The sequence below is a fragment of the Lytechinus variegatus genome, chromosome 2 (assembly GCF_018143015.1).
Source record: "Lytechinus variegatus isolate NC3 chromosome 2, Lvar_3.0, whole genome shotgun sequence".
Lineage (NCBI taxonomy): Eukaryota > Metazoa > Echinodermata > Echinoidea > Temnopleuroida > Toxopneustidae > Lytechinus > Lytechinus variegatus.
Window position 1 is genome coordinate 83089886 of NC_054741.1, and position 23052 is coordinate 83112937.

The 23052-nt window shown below is 33.7% G+C and overlaps 2 protein-coding genes across 3 annotated transcripts; one reads left to right on the top strand and one right to left on the bottom strand.

Annotated features, from left to right (window-relative positions):
* Window positions 1-431: 431 nt before the first annotated feature.
* LOC121409287 (vacuolar protein sorting-associated protein 53 homolog) lies at window positions 432-14993 on the bottom strand. Of its 2 annotated transcripts, XM_041601197.1 has the most exons (19): window positions 14879-14993; window positions 13109-13189; window positions 12234-12350; window positions 11801-11887; window positions 11434-11549; window positions 10969-11088; window positions 10598-10676; window positions 10195-10262; window positions 9564-9779; window positions 8810-9032; window positions 8533-8624; window positions 7678-7920; window positions 6995-7160; window positions 6403-6485; window positions 5495-5573; window positions 3973-4121; window positions 2339-2494; window positions 1542-1698; window positions 432-1027 (listed from the first exon to the last, which is right to left on the bottom strand). In XM_041601197.1, exons 1-19 carry the CDS (start codon window positions 14975-14977, stop codon window positions 863-865), a joined length of 2496 nt encoding a protein of 831 aa, XP_041457131.1. In that variant the 5' UTR covers window positions 14978-14993; the 3' UTR covers window positions 432-862. The 2 variants fall into 2 exon arrangements, with proteins under 2 accessions (XP_041457131.1, XP_041457132.1); XM_041601198.1 differs by lacking the exon at window positions 11801-11887.
* Window positions 14994-15164: 171 nt separating this feature from the next.
* On the top strand, window positions 15165-21599 carry LOC121409288 (39S ribosomal protein L18, mitochondrial-like). The gene is made up of 4 exons (XM_041601199.1): window positions 15165-15371; window positions 17484-17727; window positions 18455-18686; window positions 20058-21599. The coding sequence occupies exons 1-4, from the start codon at window positions 15272-15274 to the stop codon at window positions 20163-20165; spliced, it is 684 nt and encodes a 227-aa protein (XP_041457133.1). The 5' UTR covers window positions 15165-15271; the 3' UTR covers window positions 20166-21599.
* The last annotated feature ends 1453 nt before the right edge of the window (window positions 21600-23052 follow it).

Here is a 23052-nt window from a genome sequence, read left to right on the forward strand (position 1 = left end):
GTATCAGGATGGTAATCTTGAAGTGTAATATCACAAGATTTACCATATACATATAACGAACATGTGACCTATTTTCATATGAATTATATCACATGATGGTAGTACTTTTCATTTCATCATCACAATCAATATTGATCAATAAAATTCATAAAGTCAGTGAGCTATCTCTCTGACTCAATTTCAACAGTTAATGGCACATTTGCACTTTACCCCATAACCACTATTTTAATATTTTATATCCAGATAAACAAAACTAGATATGTGATTTATTACCAATACACATATGATTCTATGTTAAACTACAACATAAGAAATAACAAAAAATTACACAAGGAGTGAGAAGGAGAGAGTGAGAGACAGTAAGGGTAAAGAGAGAGAAAGGAGAGAGGTGAGAGACAGACAGACAGAAACAAAATTAAAAGCGAAGGGAATTCTGTCTGGATAAAATAAATAGTTGGAAATCTAAAAAATATATATTTACGTGATTCAAACTAAATTAAGTTATTAGTTAAGATAGAAAGAAAATTTTGGAATCATAAATAATAACGCCGGTTCAGAACCTTTAAGTTCTGTCAGGCTCACAGCCTACATGGACCAAGTTGCTCTTGAGGACATTGAATTCCCATCAACTGGGCTAGACAACAACATGGTCATTCTGAAATGAAGCATCTGTATGTTTGGATGGATAACTTTTTTAAGGTATTAAAATATACTCCAATCCCATGATGAGTAGCATAGAAAGTCCTCAGGAATTAATGTTCTCCTTTACAATTTTCTCTAGTCCTGGTATCCTAGCGAGTTCCTGTGACTCCAGAGCGCAAGATCCCTTTAGGCTGGCTCGATGACAGACAGTTCTGAAAGACTACAGCTTTCTTTTAATGATTTTCTCCAGTCTTCGTATCCTACTAAGATCTTGTTGTTCTTGTGATGATGTCACAACCACTACATTCTCCCCAGGATGACTAGTTGATGATAAACGTGCCTTGAAGATATCTAACATGGCATTCTGGTCACTTCTCTTCAGACCCTGTATAAAACATATAGAAAAAAGAAGGAAGGTTGTTCATTCATATGGCCTACCTGATCCATGACATCCTCAAGATAATAACCATTTGGGGCAAACACATACAGCTAACATTTGAATCATGTAAATACTCATGGTAACACAAGTACTATACAAATATAGTTTTTATGAATTACATTCTATCCAATACACTTGTATCCACATCATTACAGTTTAAAATCTCACATATATTCAAGTCTTTCCATATCAACTTCATATGAGATGCATATTTAAAAAACAGCCATGTTTTAAATCATATATTGATAAAAAATAAGTATGAAAAAGATAATAAAACACAACATTAATTACATTAATATTGACAAGATCAAGCATATCTTTAATTGCAACTTTCTGAAACAGCCTCCAGAACTCTGTCTATCCATCCGAATAAGATTTACCCTTTTATACAATGAACACACTTTTTCAATGCAGAATAAAATCATTTGTCTTCTGAACAAAATACATTTGCTTGCATTACCTTCATTTCTAGAAGTTTCTGAAAGTTTGAGGTGTCTGTATCAGCAATGAGTTTGATGTAGTTATCAACGAAAGCTTCAGCAGGGTCTTGAGGTGACATTACAACCTTCAGGATCATCTCTGCTTTGGTCATACCTTTCACTACTATCTTGGTATAGCTGAAAAAAAGAGATAAAATAAGGAGTCTTCAAGAATACTCATACAAGGGATGATGACAACTGATGATCAAAATTATGAAAACAAGGCCCCATCTTTCAATGTATGACTCTTCAGTTTTATCATATAGTATGGTGATGATGGGTGTACTGTATCCTATCAAAACACTGTGGCATCAGGACCAAGTCTCATATAGTGTTGTGATTGATCCTATCAATCGCAAAAAGTATAGAAAGCCAGAGATGCCATTCATCTTGAACGTGAGTGTATTGTCTGTTCAAATTACATTCTTAGTATGATATATACTCATGCAGGTGCCAACATCTTTGTTTTCGGAGAGACGTTGCATACATTTCCTACATGGTAATTATGCCATCGCTGGATTTCCATAGTTTAGAACAGTCACAACTCTTTACAAATCAGGACCATGATGCCAAGATGTTGCATCAGGATGTAGAATGAAACTTAGTAGTGTTAATTTCATCAATCAATTAATTAATTATTTTTTTTATTATTCTGACAGAATAAAAGAGATCATACAAGATGCTCAAATTTTATAGACATCTTATCTGAGCCCCAGCCCCCTTTTGAGATTCTACAAACATGATTTGTTCTGATTGACATCCGCCATGTTGAGATTACCTTGCAGGTGCTTTCCTAGTGACTTGTGATCCAATGGAAGGTAGATCTAAGAGCACTGTCTTTAGGGAATGTGTGTCAAGAAGAAGCTGTTCAGCACCAACTGTACTGATAGGTTTACATTTATAGATATGACTGATGAATCGTGGAATGAAAGAACTGTGGAGTGAAAGAAAGAGGTTAAAAAATATTTATAAATATGACCGATGAATCATGGTATAAAGTTGTTGTTGAATATGATGGCGCTCTTCAATCTCTCCAGATTATACGCGCCAAAAGAATTTTGAAGTCAAAGAAACATATGTGGGCGCTGTCTGTATCTGACGCCAACTTATTATTTAGCTCGAGGTAATCATCAAAATTATTCATCTTTTTGGGTGCAGTTGTAGTGAATGTTGTGTGCTATCAGTAGATATCCTTCTGTTTTTCATCAGAGGCTTTAGCTTTAATATTTTGACACCTATTCCTTTGAATCTTATTCTAGCAATGCCGTGTCCCCATCTGTTTAATAACCGTACTAATGATTTGGTTTTGTCCACCTCATGTAAATTTGAGTATGCACTTTTGTTTGTATAGTGTGTGTGTGTCTTTATGCGGGGTGAGTGTGAGGGTGTGTGCATGCTTGGGTATGAATGTTTAATGAGTGTGTCCTTGTGAATGATTTTGTATTTTCTTTTAAATTATTTTTTGTGATAATTGATATTCCATCAAGTAATATACAATGTATAGCTGTATTGTAAATTCATGGTGCAATTTAGTTTTTTAAACTACCATGCCTGTATGTATCTTTATATGTGATTATAATCAATAAAACCATTTATCTATCTATCTATAAAAAATATATCACTGTTGATATACAGTATTTATAAGCTTACATTAATACATATGACTGATGAATCCCGGGGTCTGTTTCATAAAGATTTACTATGGTAACTTGCCATTATGACAACTACCATGGTAACAGAACTCTACAGCCAATCACAATCAAGGCTTCCATGGAATTTACAATACTAACAAATTTACAATAGTTGTAAGTCTTTATGAAACGGACCCCTGACATGAAAAACAAGAGACAGATCAAGAAAATTGAACTGATGGGAGACAGCTGGTAGAGGACACTTCAAGTAAAGATTACAAAGTGAATACACTGCTCAAGGCTACATACATGCAAGTAAGTTTTTTCCTTTCAAATGTTCTGTTATTATCCTCAAGATTTTTATCATCATAGACACTATCAACTCTAGCAAGCTAAAGAGACAATGGAATTATCCTTATCTTTCTTTAAAGAAATATGATAAATTTTGTTACAGAAGTCTTGCCTTGGAGGTAAAAGATTGATAGAAAATTGAATAAACATAGAAAAAAAACCCTAGGGAATCTCATAATAAAGATGTCACGCAAATACACAAACTGACCTGGGCCCCATTGCATAAATGTAACTGTGTGGTAACTTTGCCAACCAATGATATCTTTCATAAAATCCTTGATTCTGATTGGCTGTTGATCAGCATTACCTTGGTAGTTACAACTGGATGGCAAAGTTACAATAATAGTCACTTTTAAGCAACAGGGCCCAACTAGACAGGCATCATAGTACAGAAATTGAATTAAATGGATCATCATATTGAAAAACTTACTTGGCAAATTTGATGCAGAATTGAGTGAAGTATTTTCTAGCTGATGCTAGGTTATCCCGTATGACTGGTAATGCTTGTTTGATATGTGTTGTAATAGCCGTTACATAACCACTCTGATCACCTACTGTCTCGACCGATGACCAGTTCACCTACAAACAGATAATAGGGTTGATATACATGCACCACTGATGTTCATTATTATTAGAGGCCTACTCTTCTCGTTCCAAGATAGCACGCACCATGAGTGGGAATGAAATAATTATAGATTTAAATGAACAACGAATCCCTAAACTAGGGAAAGAAAAGGGTAAATCAGTAGAATACAAAAAGATCCAAGGACAAAGAAGTGTTTAAATGAGTTTTGTAATCACTTTGTAAGAGAAACAAAGTGATTAAAGGTCAAGTCCACCTCAGAAAAATGTTGATTTGAATCAATAGAGAAAAATCAGACAAGCGCAATGCTGAAAATTTCATCAAAATCAGATGTAAAATAAGAAAGTTATGACATTTCAAAGTTTCGCTTATTTTCAACAAAATAGTTATATGAATGAGCCAGTTACACCCAAATGAGAGAGTCGATGTCACTCACTCACTATTTCTTTTGTTTTTTATTGTTTGAATTATACAATATTTCAATTTTTACAAAAAAATTTGATTAGGACCTCCTTGCCTGAAGCACAAAATGTTAAAATAATGGAATTCCACGTGTTCAGGGAGGAATGGAACTTCACTTCACATGACAATGATCATATTTCATATAATAAAATACAAAAGAAATAGTGAGTGAGTGATGTCATCAACTCTCTCATTTGGATGTAACTGGCTCGTTCATATAACTATTTTGTTGAAAATAAGCGAAACTGAAATGTCATAACTTTCTTATTTTACATCCGATATTGATGAAACTTTCAGTGTTATGCTTGTTGAATTTTTCTCTTTTTATTCAAATCAAGTTTTTGTTGGGGTGGACTTATCCTTTAATACTGAATGGTGTTGAGTTCACTGTGACTGACCAATCTCTCAGGAAGAGTGACATCACAACAAGGGTGCAACTTTTGAGTATGAATTATATAAAATGCATAAATTCATACCACTTGGAACAAACAAGATCACAAACACTGCATCTGTGCTATCATTTTACCCTGTGAAATGAATCATTGGGTAGAGTTATATTACAAATGTAGAGTGTGTGATCAATGGAAAAGGGGATAAACAAAACACTTCTCTCATCGTTTTGAATAATATATCACCATTAATACATTTTTCAAATTTCTGGACTTTTAAATCGTTTACGAATAATTAACAGAGCACTAATAAGCAAAGTGTGAGACTTATTTCAATGGGACGACACATACGTTTATTGCTGCTCTTGATTCTCGGTATACCAGAATTCCATCCCATAATGAGCAGCTGAATATCAAATAGAGTTTGTTACATTAATTATGTATACATGACAGTCTGTATTGATGCATCAACTATTTGGTACAGTTTTTTTATCAAGATGGAGAATAATTTCTATTACCTTATTCATGGCTGTTAGAGCAGGATCACATGCAGTCTCTAGATCTTGCACTAACAACTGAATACAGTTTGATATAACACTGAAAGATAAAAACACAAGTTATAATGCAACTAGTCTCTAAAATATATATAATAAAAGTAGCATACTTATTCTAGTTGCCACACTCATTTTTCATCAATAAATCACATTCAACTGCACTCAAATTTTTCCAAGAAACAAGTTTCATAGACTTATTTATCATCAAATTAATAAGTTACAGAACTATTTATTGATAATCAACTCAATGAAACAAACTACCTTTCATTTTATACAGTAATTTGATATTGAACAAGCAAGAAATGACTTCATATTTACATGGGCCTTCAGAGATAATTTCCTTTTATTGATAGATATTAAAGAAATACTGCATCATTATCTCTCTTACAATAGAGCCATTAGATATTGCTCTCTCAATATTCATTCATACGTGGTGCAACAAAGCTAAGCACAAACTAAGTCATATTATTGTGTAAAAAATAAATGGAATCTAAAAAAAATTGTTGAGACTGAAGACCAATAAAACTATTTTAAAAAGGAAAAGTGCAAATTGAAATAAGTTAAAAAAAAATAATTCGTCCAGAGTTGTGCAAGCTCATGATACACATAAATATAATCAACTCTTTATGACATCATGCAATAACAATGATATGAGTCTTGACAAAATGTCATGATAATGAGGACATCAAGAAAATATGAGCTTGTCAGCATGACTTTGTACCAGATTTGTATGCTTGATGCATGTAATGCATGCTTATTTTCATACGTGAAATCATTATTGAAGACGATGGCAAAATGTTTCTACGCTTTGTCTCCTTACATCTGAGCAGGATTCAATTCAGCCATTAAATCACACAAAATTGATATCTTACTTGTGAAAGACGTCCATTTCTCCATTGAGGTCTATCCTGTCAGACATTGATGGGTTGATTTTTTCCTTTAATTTCTCTTCAAGCTAGAGAAAAAACAAAAATCTTTTATTGAAAAAAAAAACACTTCTGATATTAAATAAATAGATATATGCATCTGGTTATATCAGCCTAAGGTCCTACCAGAGATTCTTATGGATGGGAGTTGACATGAAATTACTCTTTTGTATCACTACATCCTCTAAATTATTATATATCGTCAAAATACTTCAATAATAAGAATAATTGGGTAAGCAAGCTAAATACAAATTTAGTTAAAACACCCCCTTTTATGCTTTTCAGACTGTCACAGATCTGATACTGTGATTTTTCTGAATACATAAATGCATTCATATTCTTTTATCCTTTTCAAATCTAATATGAAGTTGTTGTAAATCTTCAAATCATTCATCTCCAAAATTTGAAGTCAATGTAAGATAGAATAAAAGGTTGTATTATATTTTGTGTGAAAGGTGTGATATACAATCTAATATAATAAGGTAAAATTTGATTTTTAATAGAAGTTGAGACTGCCTTATCAAAATTCACATCATACCTGTTGGGTAGTATCCAGACAGTATTCTGCTGTGCATAATATACTACAAACCAAGTACTGTTCTTCAGGTGTAAACTTTGGTACATCAGAAGATGAAGATTCTTTCAAACCTTCTTTGAGAAGGGCCGAGATGTTTAGACCACCAGCTGGAGTTGTAGTTTGTGACCTGTAAGGCATAGGTATCAATCATACTGTGTAAATCAACATCAGCATGAATCATCTAATGTCATTGCTTTTGTCATGAAGTGTCCAATCAGGCCAAAATAAATAAAAAAGAATAACAATTATTTTCTTTGATATTTGAACTAGTGATGAATGTTTATTATCTCACAAAATAGCCTCACTCAATTTATTATTAAATATCAAACTACCACGACTTCCAAATAATCTACAAAAAAAGCCACTTAATTCATAAAAATTTCTGTCATCAAATATACATGTATGGCATGGGGAAAATTATACAAAATTCATAGTTCAAAAAATACGAGAAACATGTAAAAAAAAATTATTTGAAGTTTTTTTGTGTTTTTTGCCTACATACCTCTATTTTTCTTGCAAAATGGAATAAAATTGTTTTATATCACGAATCATTTATTAGCTTGAGGATTGTTATGGCTAAAACAAGCCTAGATTATTATGATCAAATGCATCTTCCACCAATATTGTAACTTCTTGTCACTCACTTTGGTAGATTGTTTGTGAGAAGTCTGTTGGCGAAAACTCTCAGATACTTCTGGAAAGTTTGAGTTAAGTCCAATAGTGGTGTACCCGTACTAAGCTGAGAGCATTGTACCATACATTTCTTATAGTATACAAACAGATCAGCACACGAGGGCAGCACAGCACCGCTCTCTTCAGATTCAATACGAGGAGGACCCTGCGTCTTGAAGTCCTCTACAAATCGGTTGATCAAGTCAGATAGATTCCTAAACAAGATATAATTTATTTCAAGTAAATAAACAAGTGTTTGGTACCTCAAAATCATAACATAGCCTTAAAAACCGACATACTTTAGCTGTCAAAAAGCTTCAGTATGTCCGTTTTTAAGGCTATTTTACGATATAATTCATTATTGATTTAGAGATGTAATTCAGATGAAAATACAATATACAAAAGGATTCGTTTCACTGAACTGGATGTACATTTTCTCAATAAGCTGTCTATATCTTTGTTTACTGTTCCAGATTTGATCATACTACCTGCATTCTCTGAAAGAATAAAAAGATATCATCCTCATGAAAAAGAAGATATTGTTTTGAATTTAACAATTCTTCACATGCAATTAGTTTAACATATTAGTGTTTAAAATAAAAAATGTTCCATAATATTGATCATCACCATACCCAACAAAGTTGTGGATATCAGCATCGTATTCATTGTCATCATCAACATAATCCCAATCACCAATACCAAATCACCGCTATCTTCATCAAATTTGCTGTTCCATTGTACACCATCATCTCCATCCACATCATCCTATTGGTCATCATCATTACCACCATCATGAACTTTAATAACTGTAGTTCACAAAGACTCACCTGTCTTGTGATTGGATGTAGATATGCAGATGTGGTTCAAAACATTGACTGATGATGCCTTGGAATGACGATAGCTTGGGTTTGAGTAATGTCTATAACAAAACAAAAGAAAGAAATGGAGGTAAGAGAAAAGGAAACTTGTGATTTCATTATGAATTTGATCTAAGACTAAGGTAACAAAAAAAAACCCACTTAGTCATAACAGCATGAATATTATATGTCATACACTTAGAGCATACATTAAAGTGAATGTAACAAGCAAGAATTGATCCCATACCTTTACTTCAACTGGTTCATCATCCATCTCAAATGGATTTGTTGACACTGGTTTTTCTTCTGTCATCATATTTTCTGATGATTCACCCGCAGGTTGTAAGGTGATACCACTGAACCGTTTAGCAATGATGGTTTCAAAGTTAGTCGTACGTTGGATGGCAAAGAGTAATAACTTGACATCTATCTCAGATTCTCGCTTCTGCATTATTTTACCAAGTTCAGTCCTATCAGAAAAACAGGAATATTTGATATTACATACTCAGTATAATGATAGCAATGTAAAACTTCAATTATACCATCACAACATCTTAAATTTTACACTACCAACACCATCAACAATATATACATATTTGTAGGATTTATGCATCAGAATATAATAAATATGTAATCTAACATCATACATTATATCACGAAAATATTAGCAAAAAAAATTCTAAAAATTTGAATAAAAAAGTAGATGTATTTTGTTGCATGAGCAATTAGGAAAAAAAATTATTGTTTTACTTAACATCCCTTTATAAACTGATATGTAGACATTGATATGGTTTGCTGAGTGGCACTGACATGCCTTATCGTGCTGAGAATGAAGAAAATCAATGGTAACAAAGTAATAATAAAAGTCGCAGTCTCCTACTGTGTTCAAAGCAAGATGGCAGCAAATAGTATCATCATGAATGGATATTTTCTACGAATATAACCATAGAAGCATTCATTATTTCAATCATTGAAAATAATTAGGGTAAAGAAATACTTACCTAGTGACATTGCAGAATTCTACACATATCCTCTCACTGACCTCCCAATCACGAGGGAACATAGGACCGTACTTCTCTTCAAATTCAACTAGCGCCCTCTTGAGCCAAGCATAACGACGATCAATCTTATCCAACCAGGCTACATCCTGGCTCTCCTGGAAGAGCACCATGTACTCCTGAAGTTGGAGTGTCACAAACCATTTCATCAAGTCCTTCCTGAATAAAAAAAAATCAAAACAAACGAAATCAATGATTTTAGTTTTATTTAAAATGAAGTGAAAAATACCATTTCATTACCCTTTCAGAACAGGAGGGAGGGTGGAGGGTGTTTCACAAATTAGTCAGCACTGAATAAATTGTCAGCTCTGAGAATTTTAGTAAAATCCTTGGTTTTGATTGGCTGAGAACCACTGGTCTCTGACTGTTGTAAGAGCTACACATTATGGAACAAATATAAACTTCAAGTTCAGTTTACAAGGAAAATCAATAGCATCATCATAGATAATAAGAGGTAGAATCAATATCTTTCGAACATAGGGTCAAGGTAGCTTTGACTAAAAATCTGGATGAATATAAACATCTAGATGGTTTGTAAATTTAGATTGTAAATAATAATTGAAGCTCAACTTACTTGACTTTGGGATCAAGAACCCTGACTACTAAACAAGCCTCTGCAAGTTCTCTCATATTTCCTATCGGCTGTAGAAAAAAAATTACAATATAAAATAAGAAGCATTTTCAATACTATACTTAATTATCATAACCATAAACATGCTTGTTTAATATTGGTGACATTGGGTGAGGCATCCAGACATAGTCTCTCAGAGAGAGTGTAAAACTTGCAGTCTCTTCAATGATTACACAAAAACCAATGCTTTCGACAGGCAAGTCAAATCATTTTCTAGTGATTCAAGTTCAAAATTCATAAATACTTAATTTCAAATACATCTGCAAATTCTACAAAGAATTATAAAACATTAATTAATATAATATTTGCAACCTAAAAAAGAACAAAAATCAGATTATCCTCTTACCCTACTTCCTTGGTTGGCAAAGGATTCTTCAAAATCTGCTAGAATTTGAACACCTAATTCAGACTGAATTTTGCGAACTCTGAAAAAGAAAGGGGAAAAGAGCAACAATTAAGCATCACTGAGCAAATATCATTTTAACCCTAATATCTCAATTTAAGACAAATGGTAAACTTCACAAACTTTAAGTGCTAGACGGCAATTGTAGTGATTGCATTTGAATATTTCATGCACACATTATCAGCTTAATTCAGATACAGGAAATAATTATAATGATATAACATTTATATTGTGCTTAATACACAAGTTACCAAGTGCACAAAAAAGAAAGATACACCAACATGTACATTTCAATATCTGCTGCTAGAACTTACTTGTCAGCTAGTTGCCTGATCTGAGGTATACTCATGTATTTTTGGAAATGTTCCATCACATTGACAACTCCTTGAAGAAGATTTGCTACTTCACCATACTGACGTCTTCTTGTCATGCTCCTGTTTAACAACAATCCATCAAAGAAGTGTCATCTCTAATGTATATTCCAATTAACATTAAAATAGGTGTAGTTCCAACAGAAAATATAATAACTAAATTATTACTTACATGCATAACATTCAATAATACAAAAATACTAGCATAAAATATTTTTGTAGACAAATAATAAAACATAATTTAAATAGAAATATATGGGCATCTTTGGAAATAGAAGATTCACTCAAGAGCATAGGTTATATTCTTCAAGTTCATGTTTTGTTTTATGACATTATCATTAGCAGCACCACCACCACCACCATCAAATTCTTATCATTGCTATCATCATTCTTGTTATATATACTTACTCCAGCGAATCCACACCTCCGACAAGCATATGAAGATGATTAAGGGTTGTAATAGATGAAGTCAGGTGACGTTTGGCATGATCAAGCTGCTTGATGTCTCTGGTTATTTCTTTCACCTAAAATATCAAATAAAATGTTATCAGTTCATTTCATTCAGCAATGTGATATTTGTGTTGTAACTGACGTCCAAGTCATTTTTCTACTTTGAAATTAAAAAAATAATTTTTAGAGTATTTAGAGTATTAGTATTTTGTATTTATGATGTACAGACATATTACCTATTTCTAGAAAACACATTAAAGAATTATTCATTGCTACTATCATCATACTTAAAATCTCAAAACACAAACCAAGAAATGACACTTACCATCTGTTCTGATTTGTCAGCCTTTTCTTTGATATCTTTTATCCTTTTGAAGAGTTCTTGAATAGCTTTCTGTGCTTCCTTGAGAGCCTTTTGAAATTCGATAAAAGAAACAGAATCATAGTACACATAGAAGTACTAAGTCAAGCACATTCACTTTTATTCACAATGACTACTGAAATATTATCAATGTTCAAACCAAACTAAAAGAATGTGAATTTATCCAAACAATAAGATCATGATGTATAACACAGATATGATACACAAAAGAGGCTAAAGCGAGATACTTATTTTTATTTGAGAAAGATTACCAAAAAAATTCTTGTTCTTTTCATTAAATTAGAGAGAACATTATAGAACCCTTTTACTCATCCAACAACTTTCAAAGCCAGCAGTTTTTAGCCCAAATGAAAAAAAAATAGAATGAATTTATTACTTCTCTTCCATCCTGGCCTGCAGTTGTTTGTCCTCTGACAACTGCTCTGATCTCATCATCAAGCCGGCGTATCTTGAGCCTCATACGATTTACTACCTCATCTATGTTGGCAAGTGACTATAAGGAAACAAAGAAATATTTCATGATTATCAATGGAGTATTAGAGGGCCAATCAGTAAATTTATTTCAATTAATCTTTTATTAAGCACTTGCAACAACATTGATAAAATGGTGAATGAATTGACAAGTATCCTGAATAAGAATCACAAATCTAAAGAACCATTAAGAATATGACACCGCTATCAGTAATTACACCTCTCAACATTTAACAGTTCACAGAATACCTACCAAAATTTGAACAAAAAGATCAATACCTTTATGTTGATCAGATCCATTTGAATTATTTTACCAGTAGTTTTCACTTCTTATAATTTTCAGTCAAACAGTCATACCAAAATCACATGTATGTATCAATCACAAAAATACATCTGAACATTTTCCGATGTCTTGACGTTGATCTAAAATTCTCTTGCATTTTTTTCCAAATACCAACATAATTCATTCTACACTGTAGAGATGGGAATATCTCAAGTTTGTGGTAGGCTAACCCCTACTTAGATAAAGATTGATAAATGAGTAATGTTGAATGTTATTAACAGTACTTTCTTTTTATTGCCTTAATAATCCTAGTATATTATAAGACTGTCTTGACTATCATGGAACCTCTGCCATCCAAAAGTAACTTTGATGATATCCTTAAATTCTTAGTATTATAGCCACAACAGTAATCACTGTATGGCCGACTTAAATAGTAATTCAACAAATTATGTCTGAGTCTATTCTTGGTAGAATAGATTTTGTATGTGCACACTTACTTGTTCTGTAGGGAAGAGATTATTTATGTAATCCACAGCATTGAAATCAGGCCTATCCAATGGGTCTGAAGATGGGAGGACCTGAAGAAACATAGAATTGAAAAGGGATACATGTATACGGTAAACAAGGATTTGAAATCAGGTCTATCCAATGGGTCTGAAGATGGGAGGACCTGAAGAAACATTGAATTGAAAAGGGATACATGTATACGGTAAACAAGGATTTGAAATCAGGCCTATCCAATGCTTCTGAAGATGGGAGGACCTGAAGAAACATTGAATTGAAAAGGGATACATGTATACGGTAAACAAGGATTTGAAATCAGGTCTATCCAATGGGTCTGAAGATGGGAGGACCTGAAGAAACATTGAATTGAAAAGGGATACATGTATACGGTAAACAAGGATTTGAAATCAGGCCTATCCAATGCTTCTGAAGATGGGAGGACCTGAAGAAACATTGAATTGAAAAGGGATCCATGTACACGGGAAACAAGAATCAACCACCTGGAGAACTTTACTTTGGGCAACCATTAGAGAAAAATGATAAAGTTTTGATAGCCCGATGTGGGCAACCAAAACTTTTTAAACCCATGAAATATCCCTTGTACTGGCATCTGATGTGCAATGGTAAAATGGAACAAATACTATAACTCAGTGATATAGAATTAAGGCAAATAAATGACATACAAAACTACATGTACAAGGTCAGTCAGGTATGTTGCAAAAAAAATAAATCTCAGAAATAAGATGTTTTCTTCATGTTATCATTTAGAGCTCATCAAGACCTTTAATTTAACACCTCATTTATCTCAATAGCCCCAGAAATAAGTTACTGCAGTTTTAAGGTCATATAAATCGCCTATTCAATTCTTATGTTTCCTTTGTTTTTTAAGCCAAAAGTTGTGATCTTAACTGGGACCAAGGTGCACTAATAGCAAACAGCAATGCGCATGCATTTGCATATGGAAGTGCCCCAAAACACTCCCAAAAATAACAGACGCTGCCGAAATAGGGACATAAAAAACATCTTTAGCGTCAGTAGATTTCATTCAAATTTCACCACAATATAGTTTAAATGTTGCTCTATCGGGAAAAATACATTTTAGAGTGGGATGATACCTGTAAATGTGAATAGCAAGAGGTTGAAAGCGAGGCCAAAGTTCCAGTAGCACACAGAGTCGCAAGATCACCAAGACAAATGAGAATTTTTTTCCAGTCTATACAGCTGCCATAAACAGTCAACTACGTAAAAACAATGATGCCATGGGGAATAACCTTTCCTTGCACATGCAAAAACAAAACAAAGCAATGCCCCCACAGTCGCCCTGCAATTCTAGCCAGCACACTCAATGCCTCATTCAGAATGCACCTAGCTAGAGTAGAGGGCGCTTTTGCAACATACCTACCTTCAAGGTGTCAATTTTTTAGTAAAAAAAAAATAAACTTGTTTCAAATTAATCTGCAAGTCAAAATCTACATACTGATATACCGCCCACCAAGTCCCAGATCTATGAGGTAAATACTGATTATGTTTTGATATCAATGGTCTGACATACGTTAGCGTATTTGACTGTTTTTGAATGTGGGCGTATCATCACGTCACGACACTCACATTATGTTAAATTATAACACACAAATGAATACGTGGGACAATGTCAATTAATCTATATGGACAGGACACAAGCAGAAGTAGGCCTCTAATTAATATTTAGAAATTCAATTTGACAGTATTTTTTTAACTTAAGAACTCCTTGGTAATATATTTACCTGTTCAATTGCTTGTTGTACATCTGGAGGGAAATTCAAAAGAGAATTTAAATGATCATCTTCAAATATTTCAGTCTCATCCTCTTCTATGGTAGCCATTTTAGAATTTTTACAACATAATAAAGATTAGGAATATCAATGGATGAAATATATTTAAAAAATCACAATAATATGATTTATAAAATAAAATATGAATTCATCAAATTTTTATTTCAAACAAATTTGATGATCGATTGTATAGGCAAATTAAGATTGATAATGGACCGGTCATAAACTAGCCAATCTGCTCAGATCGATCGTGGGGGAATGGTCGGCTCTCGATCACATTACGAAGTCTTGAAGAAACGTTAACAAAAGATACTTTTTTGAAGAGGTTAGACTACAACGAAAATAATGGGTTCTACACAGGCATTGAAGATACTTTTGTGGACGGGATTCAATAAATCACTGAAACTGAAAATGGCCCGACGTACCTTCCTTTCCTTTGGAAAAAGTAAGTTGCGTTGCCGTTGCAATTCTGAATGTTGTGGGACTGGGAGTGACAACGGTACGGTATAGGGAATCCTCCCTTCGAGACTGCCGACCGTAGCCGCCTAGGAAGTGTTGGTTGCACGGGTGTGCAGCTACCACTTCGGGCTCGGCCGCGCGGCCCCGGCGGGGGTAGGGAATGTTTGGTGTTCTTCTCACTCTCAGTCATATAGCCTTATAGTTATAGGTAACAAAATATTTATGTGTGGTGTTCGTCTCTCTCTCATATTAAAATTGTATGGTATCAAAATATAGTGGAATAATTTAATTGTAATTTGTATGATTATGTAAATCATGAATTGAAATATCATTCAATCATATTCAATTACCTGGCTTTGGCCTTTGCCTAGTTTAAGTTGTTTTTTAGTTTTGAAAAGAAAGGATCATCCATCCCCAGCCCAGGGGCAGTATTCTGAAAATATTCTTATCTACGACACGATCTCAAATTGGTATTCTAAAAACGTTCTTATCTTTTCCCTTATCTTTTTCTTGTCTTTATTCTTGTTTTACATCCTATCATGCTGAGTCAGTGCGTAAACTTGTATAACTCGCGCATATCGTACTAAAGCGCACTAATTTGCTAAAAAAGATAAGGAAAAATGTAGATAAATGGTGTTCTAAAAACATTCTTATCATTTATCTTTCACGATATTTATGATATTTAAGATACCTAGAGGGTTATCACATTATAATGGCCTCGTTTTGTCTTGCTCAAAATTGATGGCCACTGCTAATGAGCATATGGTAATTGGTATTCCTTCAACCCTCTCTTTCATTCGCCCTTTATTTTATTTCCATTTTTCTTTCTTTTTCTTTTCTATATTCCTTTATTTCATTCTCTTATCCCATTCATCCTATCTGTCTCACTGTCTTGTCTTTCTTCCTCTCTTTATTTCTAATTTAATAAAAAATCATTTTCTTTTCTGTCTCTGTTTTTATCATTTTCTTTCGTCTTTGTTTTTTGTGCCTTTCATCTTTTCTTTTATCTTTTTTCTTTATTTCTTTTCCTTTTTCTTTCTTCCTTCATTTAAAAATATTTTGTTTCTTCCTTCCTTTCCTCTTTCATTTTTTTCTTTCATTCGTTTATTTTTTTAACTCACCCTTTTTTGTTCTTTCTTCCTTTACCCTTTTTAATATTTCAGTTCATCCTTTTTATTTTACTTTTTTCTTATATTTCATTTTATTTGGTTTGTCCTTTTTTTATCTTTCTTTCCTTTTTTTCTTTATTTCATTTTCCTTTCTTTACCATTTGTAATCTTTATTTCTTTTTTTTATATATTTCTTTTTTTATATATTTCTTTTTTCTATTTTTTTTTCATTTCAGGTTCGTTTGCTAGCTTTTCTTTCTTGTGCTGTTTATTTCATTCTTTATTTCTGTTTTGTTCCTTTCATATTTTTCATATCTGCTTTCATGCAGAGCCTTTTATGTCTTCTTACTTACTTCCTCCCTGTTCTTATTTTGTACCTTATTTACTGTCTTTCTTTACTTTCTTTCCTCATTTTGCTCATGTGTCAACTCAAGAAATAAAAGCAGTCATTGTGCATAAAATGTCTATTTCACTCAATCTGCCAGAAACTAGTGTACGTGCAGTGTGCATGATATATTCTTGATGTAAGGAATGCTTCAGTTGGTTAAAGTGAATATAAAGTGCATTTTGATTGGTAATTTCTAAAAAATAAAGAGCATGTTGAAGATAACATATGGACAGTCCTTATAGAGATGATATTAGCATCTTCTTATCTCAATTACATAAGATAAAAATAAAAACGAAGATAAGAATGTTTTCAGAATACTACCGGGTACCCGGTTTTCCCTTTTTCTGGGATGCACTGAGCAGGCTTTTGATCTATCTAACATTTGACCAAAAGCTTTGGTCTCTGTTACATTGGTTGTTCTGCTGTACTCTGTTGGATCCACTCACAAAGGAGGAAAAAAAAATGTTTAAAAACTCCTTCAAATAGACAGCTGTCTACTTTCACCTTATAAGCCTCTGACTCTTTCATGATTGCATATTCACAATTTAGATCTATCATCTCACCTATATGTGATGTTCATTTTTTCTTCTGGTGTTGACAGTTACGTCTCCATCAACATGTAGATGCTTACATGCAAGCCTGGTATCTTTTAGTACAACAACTTCCCCAGTTCAACAAACCCAATCTGAGCAGTGTGAAGAGGAGAATGTTGCAGAACTATCAGAGAATGATAGAGTTAATCCACACTTCATCAATCGTAACCCAAGGAATCTTGAATTGATGGCAGTAGCAAGGAAAGACAAAGGATGGTCACAGAGTTATCCTCGAAAAGATTACTGGCATAAGTATGTAACTTGATTTCGATCAAAGAATATGTTTCCTTACAGTTTTTCATCTGCAATCATTTTTCCTTTTTTTTAATCCACATTCACATTCATTCCATCAGTTTATACTTACACTCAGGACCTTTGGAGGGTGGGGGACATTAGGCTAATTTTCATGTAATGGTGGAAAGGGAGAAAATGTATAGAAAGACAAGGGGTAAAATGAATAAAACTAACATAATAAATGAGTGTGTTCATTTTTTTCATATAGATTACATTGTCCCTGGTGAACTTCTTTGTTGCATTCAGGCAAATTGTGAAACGTTATTTCTTTTCCATGAAGCCTGCATATGATTTGAATTTTACTCTTCCTGGTTATTTTGCAGAAAAAATATCAAGATTTAAGTTAATTCATTATTTATTGAATTGGATTTAAAGAAACAATAGGAAAAGGAATGACACTGTGGGTCGGTGCTTGATATTAGTGGTGGTCTGGCTGTCAAAGTCCCTCTAAGTGATGTGTTGGACCAAACAAATTTGGAGAAAAAAATATGAAGGAAAAAATATTAATAATTTCTTATTTGTACTGTTTACATTATATCAAATGCCAGAGCTTTAAACTATAGGCTATATTTTTTAAATAATCAAATTAAGTGGACCGGCTTGAAAACCATAATTTTCAGTTAGTTTTTAACCCTGTTATTTTTCTGAGAGCTTCATATTTTCATTCATTTTTTATCCATTCCAGGTTATTTGTCAGCAAGACCAACAGGCATATCACAGCACATATTGAGCATATCAAAGGTAACATTGTAGTGAAAGCATCTACCAAGGAGTGGGCCATTAAGAGACATCTTTACTCTACATCAGATGTATCAGCCTCAGAGAACCTTGGTAGAGTATTAGCTCAGAGATGTCTGGAGTCTGGTATCAGCTTTATACATGTCAACATGAAGAATGAAGAGAAAGATAAAGAAAGGGTATGTACTTTCCAATAGTATTTCCAATATTTCATAACATGTCTAAATAATACAGCTAAATCTGCCAATGTTTAATCTCCTAGGACCACAAATGTAATGTTTGACTTGGGTGAAATTCAACTTTTTAAAAGATGAAGATGGGACTTTTCCCAACTGCAGTGGGGATGTGCTCAAGAACACAGCAAATGCATTGAGAAACATGTTAAAGAACTATAACTAGCTAGGACATCTTTGTGGACAGTTGGTGAACCAGAACAGCAGGGGAGCGTTTCATGAAAGAACTTGTCGGACGTTTTATCCTACAAGTCCCATTTCATCCGACAGTTACCATAGAAACAGTGCCTTTTAGCCAATCAACATGCAGGGAAAGATGACAGATCTGACAACTTGTCGGATGAAAATGTTAATGAAACACTCCCCAGGTTTGTTGTGAGATTCTGAGCCGACAAAAATCTGCCAATATGTCGTTTGTCCAGAGTCACAGACGAAACTGCTGCTTTGATTCTTATGAAGGTACTTGACAGCGTATTCTCTATGATCCCAAAGGCACTAATAACACATATTTTGCATATTCTGCAAATACTTTGACTTTGGTAATTATTGAACTTATAGAAGGTTGACTTATCCAGACTCTACTGTATTACATACTGTGTGTATGTTTTGTTACAGTATGATTGGCTCTTTACCTACAGTGTTCAGGGGCCCGTTTCATAAAGCTGTTTGTAAGTTACGATTGACTTTACGCATGACTGGTGACCCTTTCTTGTGGTAAATGATATATCTCTATGTAACTGATATAGCACCTGAGAACAGGTTCCAGTCGTTCGTAAAGTTGTGTGTAACTTTACGAACAGCTTTATGAAACACCACCCAGGTATATTTTCATATTCATTGATGTTGCATTCAGTAAGCTTTAATGCTTTGTATGGCCGGCAACTAGATAGGGATGAGAAACACCATGTTGTATTCTCTCTGTAAAACTTCTTTAAAAAAAATCATTTAGATAAAATAGTCTCAAAATTTTGAATGATGTGCTCTGTTCTTTGTGGGAATTTCAGTCTTTTTCATGGCTACTTGCATGGTGTTTTCTCAAACCTCATCAATATCACATTATTTATAAATACAAGTATAGTGTTTGTCACAATATGGGACTTCCATGGTGAAAATTACTTCTTGAACATTATCATATTCTGAGTCAGATGATGCAATGTTGTACACTTACAGTTAATATTTTCATGCAAAAGCTACAATTTTAGACATGAGCATGAAACACAATATTCAAACTGAACAAGGAGGTTTTCACTTAGAATCACCAGATGTATGAATATCAATGATTAATCAACATATCTCTTTGTTTTTCTCTTTCTCAAGATGACTGTATTCCTCAGTGCTCTTGAAGAAGGTGGTTTGGTGCTTGGTGAACCCAGATCAGTTGTTGATTTCAGAGAACCAATTAACTACTTTCCAGAAGTGGATTGACCAGAGATCATCAAAACAGACTCTTTCTGTTTCAATATGAATGGAGACTCTCTTTGATGGATCCTACACTGACATTGTTGGCATGAAAGTATTGTGGCATTCCTGAATGCACTCACAGCGGCAAGACTTCCATATGTCCCCTCTTCTAAAATTGAAATTAAAAAATATGGAGAAGGTTTATCAAGGATTATCTAACATATATCTAAGAGATTTAGGAAGGAAAAGTTTTATACATACCAAAATATGGCTTTATTCTGTCAAAATCTTGAGTGTGTGTAATTCCCAATGGCATCGGTTTATTTAGTCAGAGAAATAAATACCCAATACTCTTGGAGAGTAGACTAGTCGTAATATCGGTTGATAACCGTTATGAAACCTATGGCTTTCAACAATTCCTGCTAGCTCAGTGAGTAAGGCGACAGACTGGAGATGCCTCGATCAGCAGCGAGAGGTTTAAATCCAAGTTCCAACCGGAAGTCAGAAGAAAAAGAAAACGAAAGAAGGTGGTTTTGGAGAAGTATTTTTTTTTTAATTAGTGGAGGGCACATAAGGAAGTCTTTCCCTCGCAGCCCCTCTTGATCATGTTTTTAGGATATGATTTGGAACTATCACAAAAGTTAAATATATGATCCGCATGCAAAATTTTAGGAAAAATTACCTCCAAAGTGCCAGCTGAATCCTTCAGCTTCCCTCAGTGAAATGACCCTTTTGACCACTACTGAAAGGACCACCTATGCAAGGACACGATTTCTTCAAACATCAGGCTGTGGAATTCATTACCGCCTGTCGCTGTCAACTGTACCTCGTTGGAGCCTTTCAAGCAGAAGGTGCAGTGTGTCAAGCTTTGTTAAGCTTCAGTCTGTTTTTTTAGCTGCACATAGAGTCCATTGTATAAATTTTTTACTTGCAGCGTAGACTCGGCACTTGACAGGAACAAGGTACGATAGTATGCCAGTGGCGGAATGTACCAGACTGGAAGAAGAAGACTGGGTCTTGAAGTCATGGAAGTATGAAGTTGTTGGCGCTTCTAGAAGGAAGGCTTTCTAAACATTCTTTATACTTGTGTTTTGGTCTTGGTTAACTAATTTGTTTTTTGCTTAAACACAATAGTCGCATCCTGTCATCCAACAGGATCTTACTCAGAAGAGGTTCTATTGTTGTGTAGTGGATGTTATTCATACAGGTAATCTATCTAAATTATTCCCAGTTTCTGTCCATTGGTACCTTCACTAAACACCCCAAACCACTACTTTTTCTTCACTATACCACACAAAGCCCAAGCATAAACAGTTAAACTACTGAGGTTGGTCGTGATATGCACTGCAGAATGCAGATAACTGCTCATTCTAACACATGCTACCACTTTCATGTTGAGTGCTATTGGTATACATTTATGTATATATAATAAAGAGGAGATATACAAAAAGAAGAATACCGTCAATATTTTGGGTTTGTTTTGTGTTGGCCCTTTGTGTAGGTGTATTGCCTTTTTAAGAGTTTCATGTGTTTTGTGAATGGCATGTATTTGTAAGAATGTAGATGATAAATCAAAGTTATCATAGACATGCAATCTCACAAATGTGTGATCAGAACTTATTAAGGAACTTAAAGAGATTGGTAAACATTGGTTTGACTTTTAAAAGATCTGAGCTAGAAGGTCACACTTGTCACCTGTGTCTGTGATATGTTACAAAAATAAAGCCCAGAAAAAATTGCTTTCGAAAATAATTATTTAATGCTTCAAAAATTGAAATATAAAGTGACCGGAAACACCATCTTAATTTCATCCCATTCACTTATGTGTACTATTTAGGTGTCTATAAGACGCCTATTTCCAAAATTGGGGTTTGCCTTGTAATTTTAGCTTTTCATTGTCAATAATGGTTTTCAGGGTTTATTAATTCTAATGCATCCACTTGTACACATGTTTCATCTTGGATTGAGAATTTTTTAAATCAGCTGCTCACAAAGTTAAACAATACCTTTAGAATATGAAATTGTAGAACTTTTGAAGGTCTCATTCAGAAGTCAGTCTTATCAAATTAATTATTACCCATCAATGGTGCAAGCAATGTGTGAGATTATTCATTTTTAATGTCACATTTTTTATGGAGGTGGGGTAGAGATGAGCAGTCATATACTATAACATTATTAAAGCACTGAAAGGGATAACCAACTTCCTAATCTAGTTTAGTTTATAAAGTCTAATATGCCTCCAAACTTGCTTAGTAGTCCCATTGTGTGAAATTAGTTTTGAGAATGTTAAGGTCAGAAGAGAGTGATAGAAGGAGTTGTGATGAAGAGATATTGAGAGAAGGGGCGAAAGAGACGGGAAGGAGATATGAAAATGGATATATAAGAATGAACAAGATTTTAATTGGTAGATGGATAAGAACCCATGATAGAGGAAGTCTATTCCTTTGTCTTGTTTTTATCAAGGCAAAAATGTGAAAATGCCACAGACTTATGAATATATAAAGATTTGACCAAAATGATCAATCGAAGCACAGCTAGGTTTTAACAATGTTGCCTATCAGCAGCTACTGTATTTAATTTTCTACTATGATTATCAGTTTCTTTTTTTTTTTTGGTTCATGAAACTCTACCATATATCAACATATTCAAAATGTGTGAATCACAAAAAGTTGTAATAATAATGCGGTTCTCATGTAGCGCATTTCAGACCTGAAAGGACTCTCAATGCACTTTACAGAAATAAAAATAAGGAATTACTTAGAATAACACTTAACAACATCAACATTAATCAGTTGCACACATGTATGGCATAAGTATTGGGAAAGGTCTATTGCCCTTGTATTGAATGAGTGTAACATCAGGAAAGGAATGAGCTGTAATTAGCTGACCTAATTCTAACAAAATACATAAA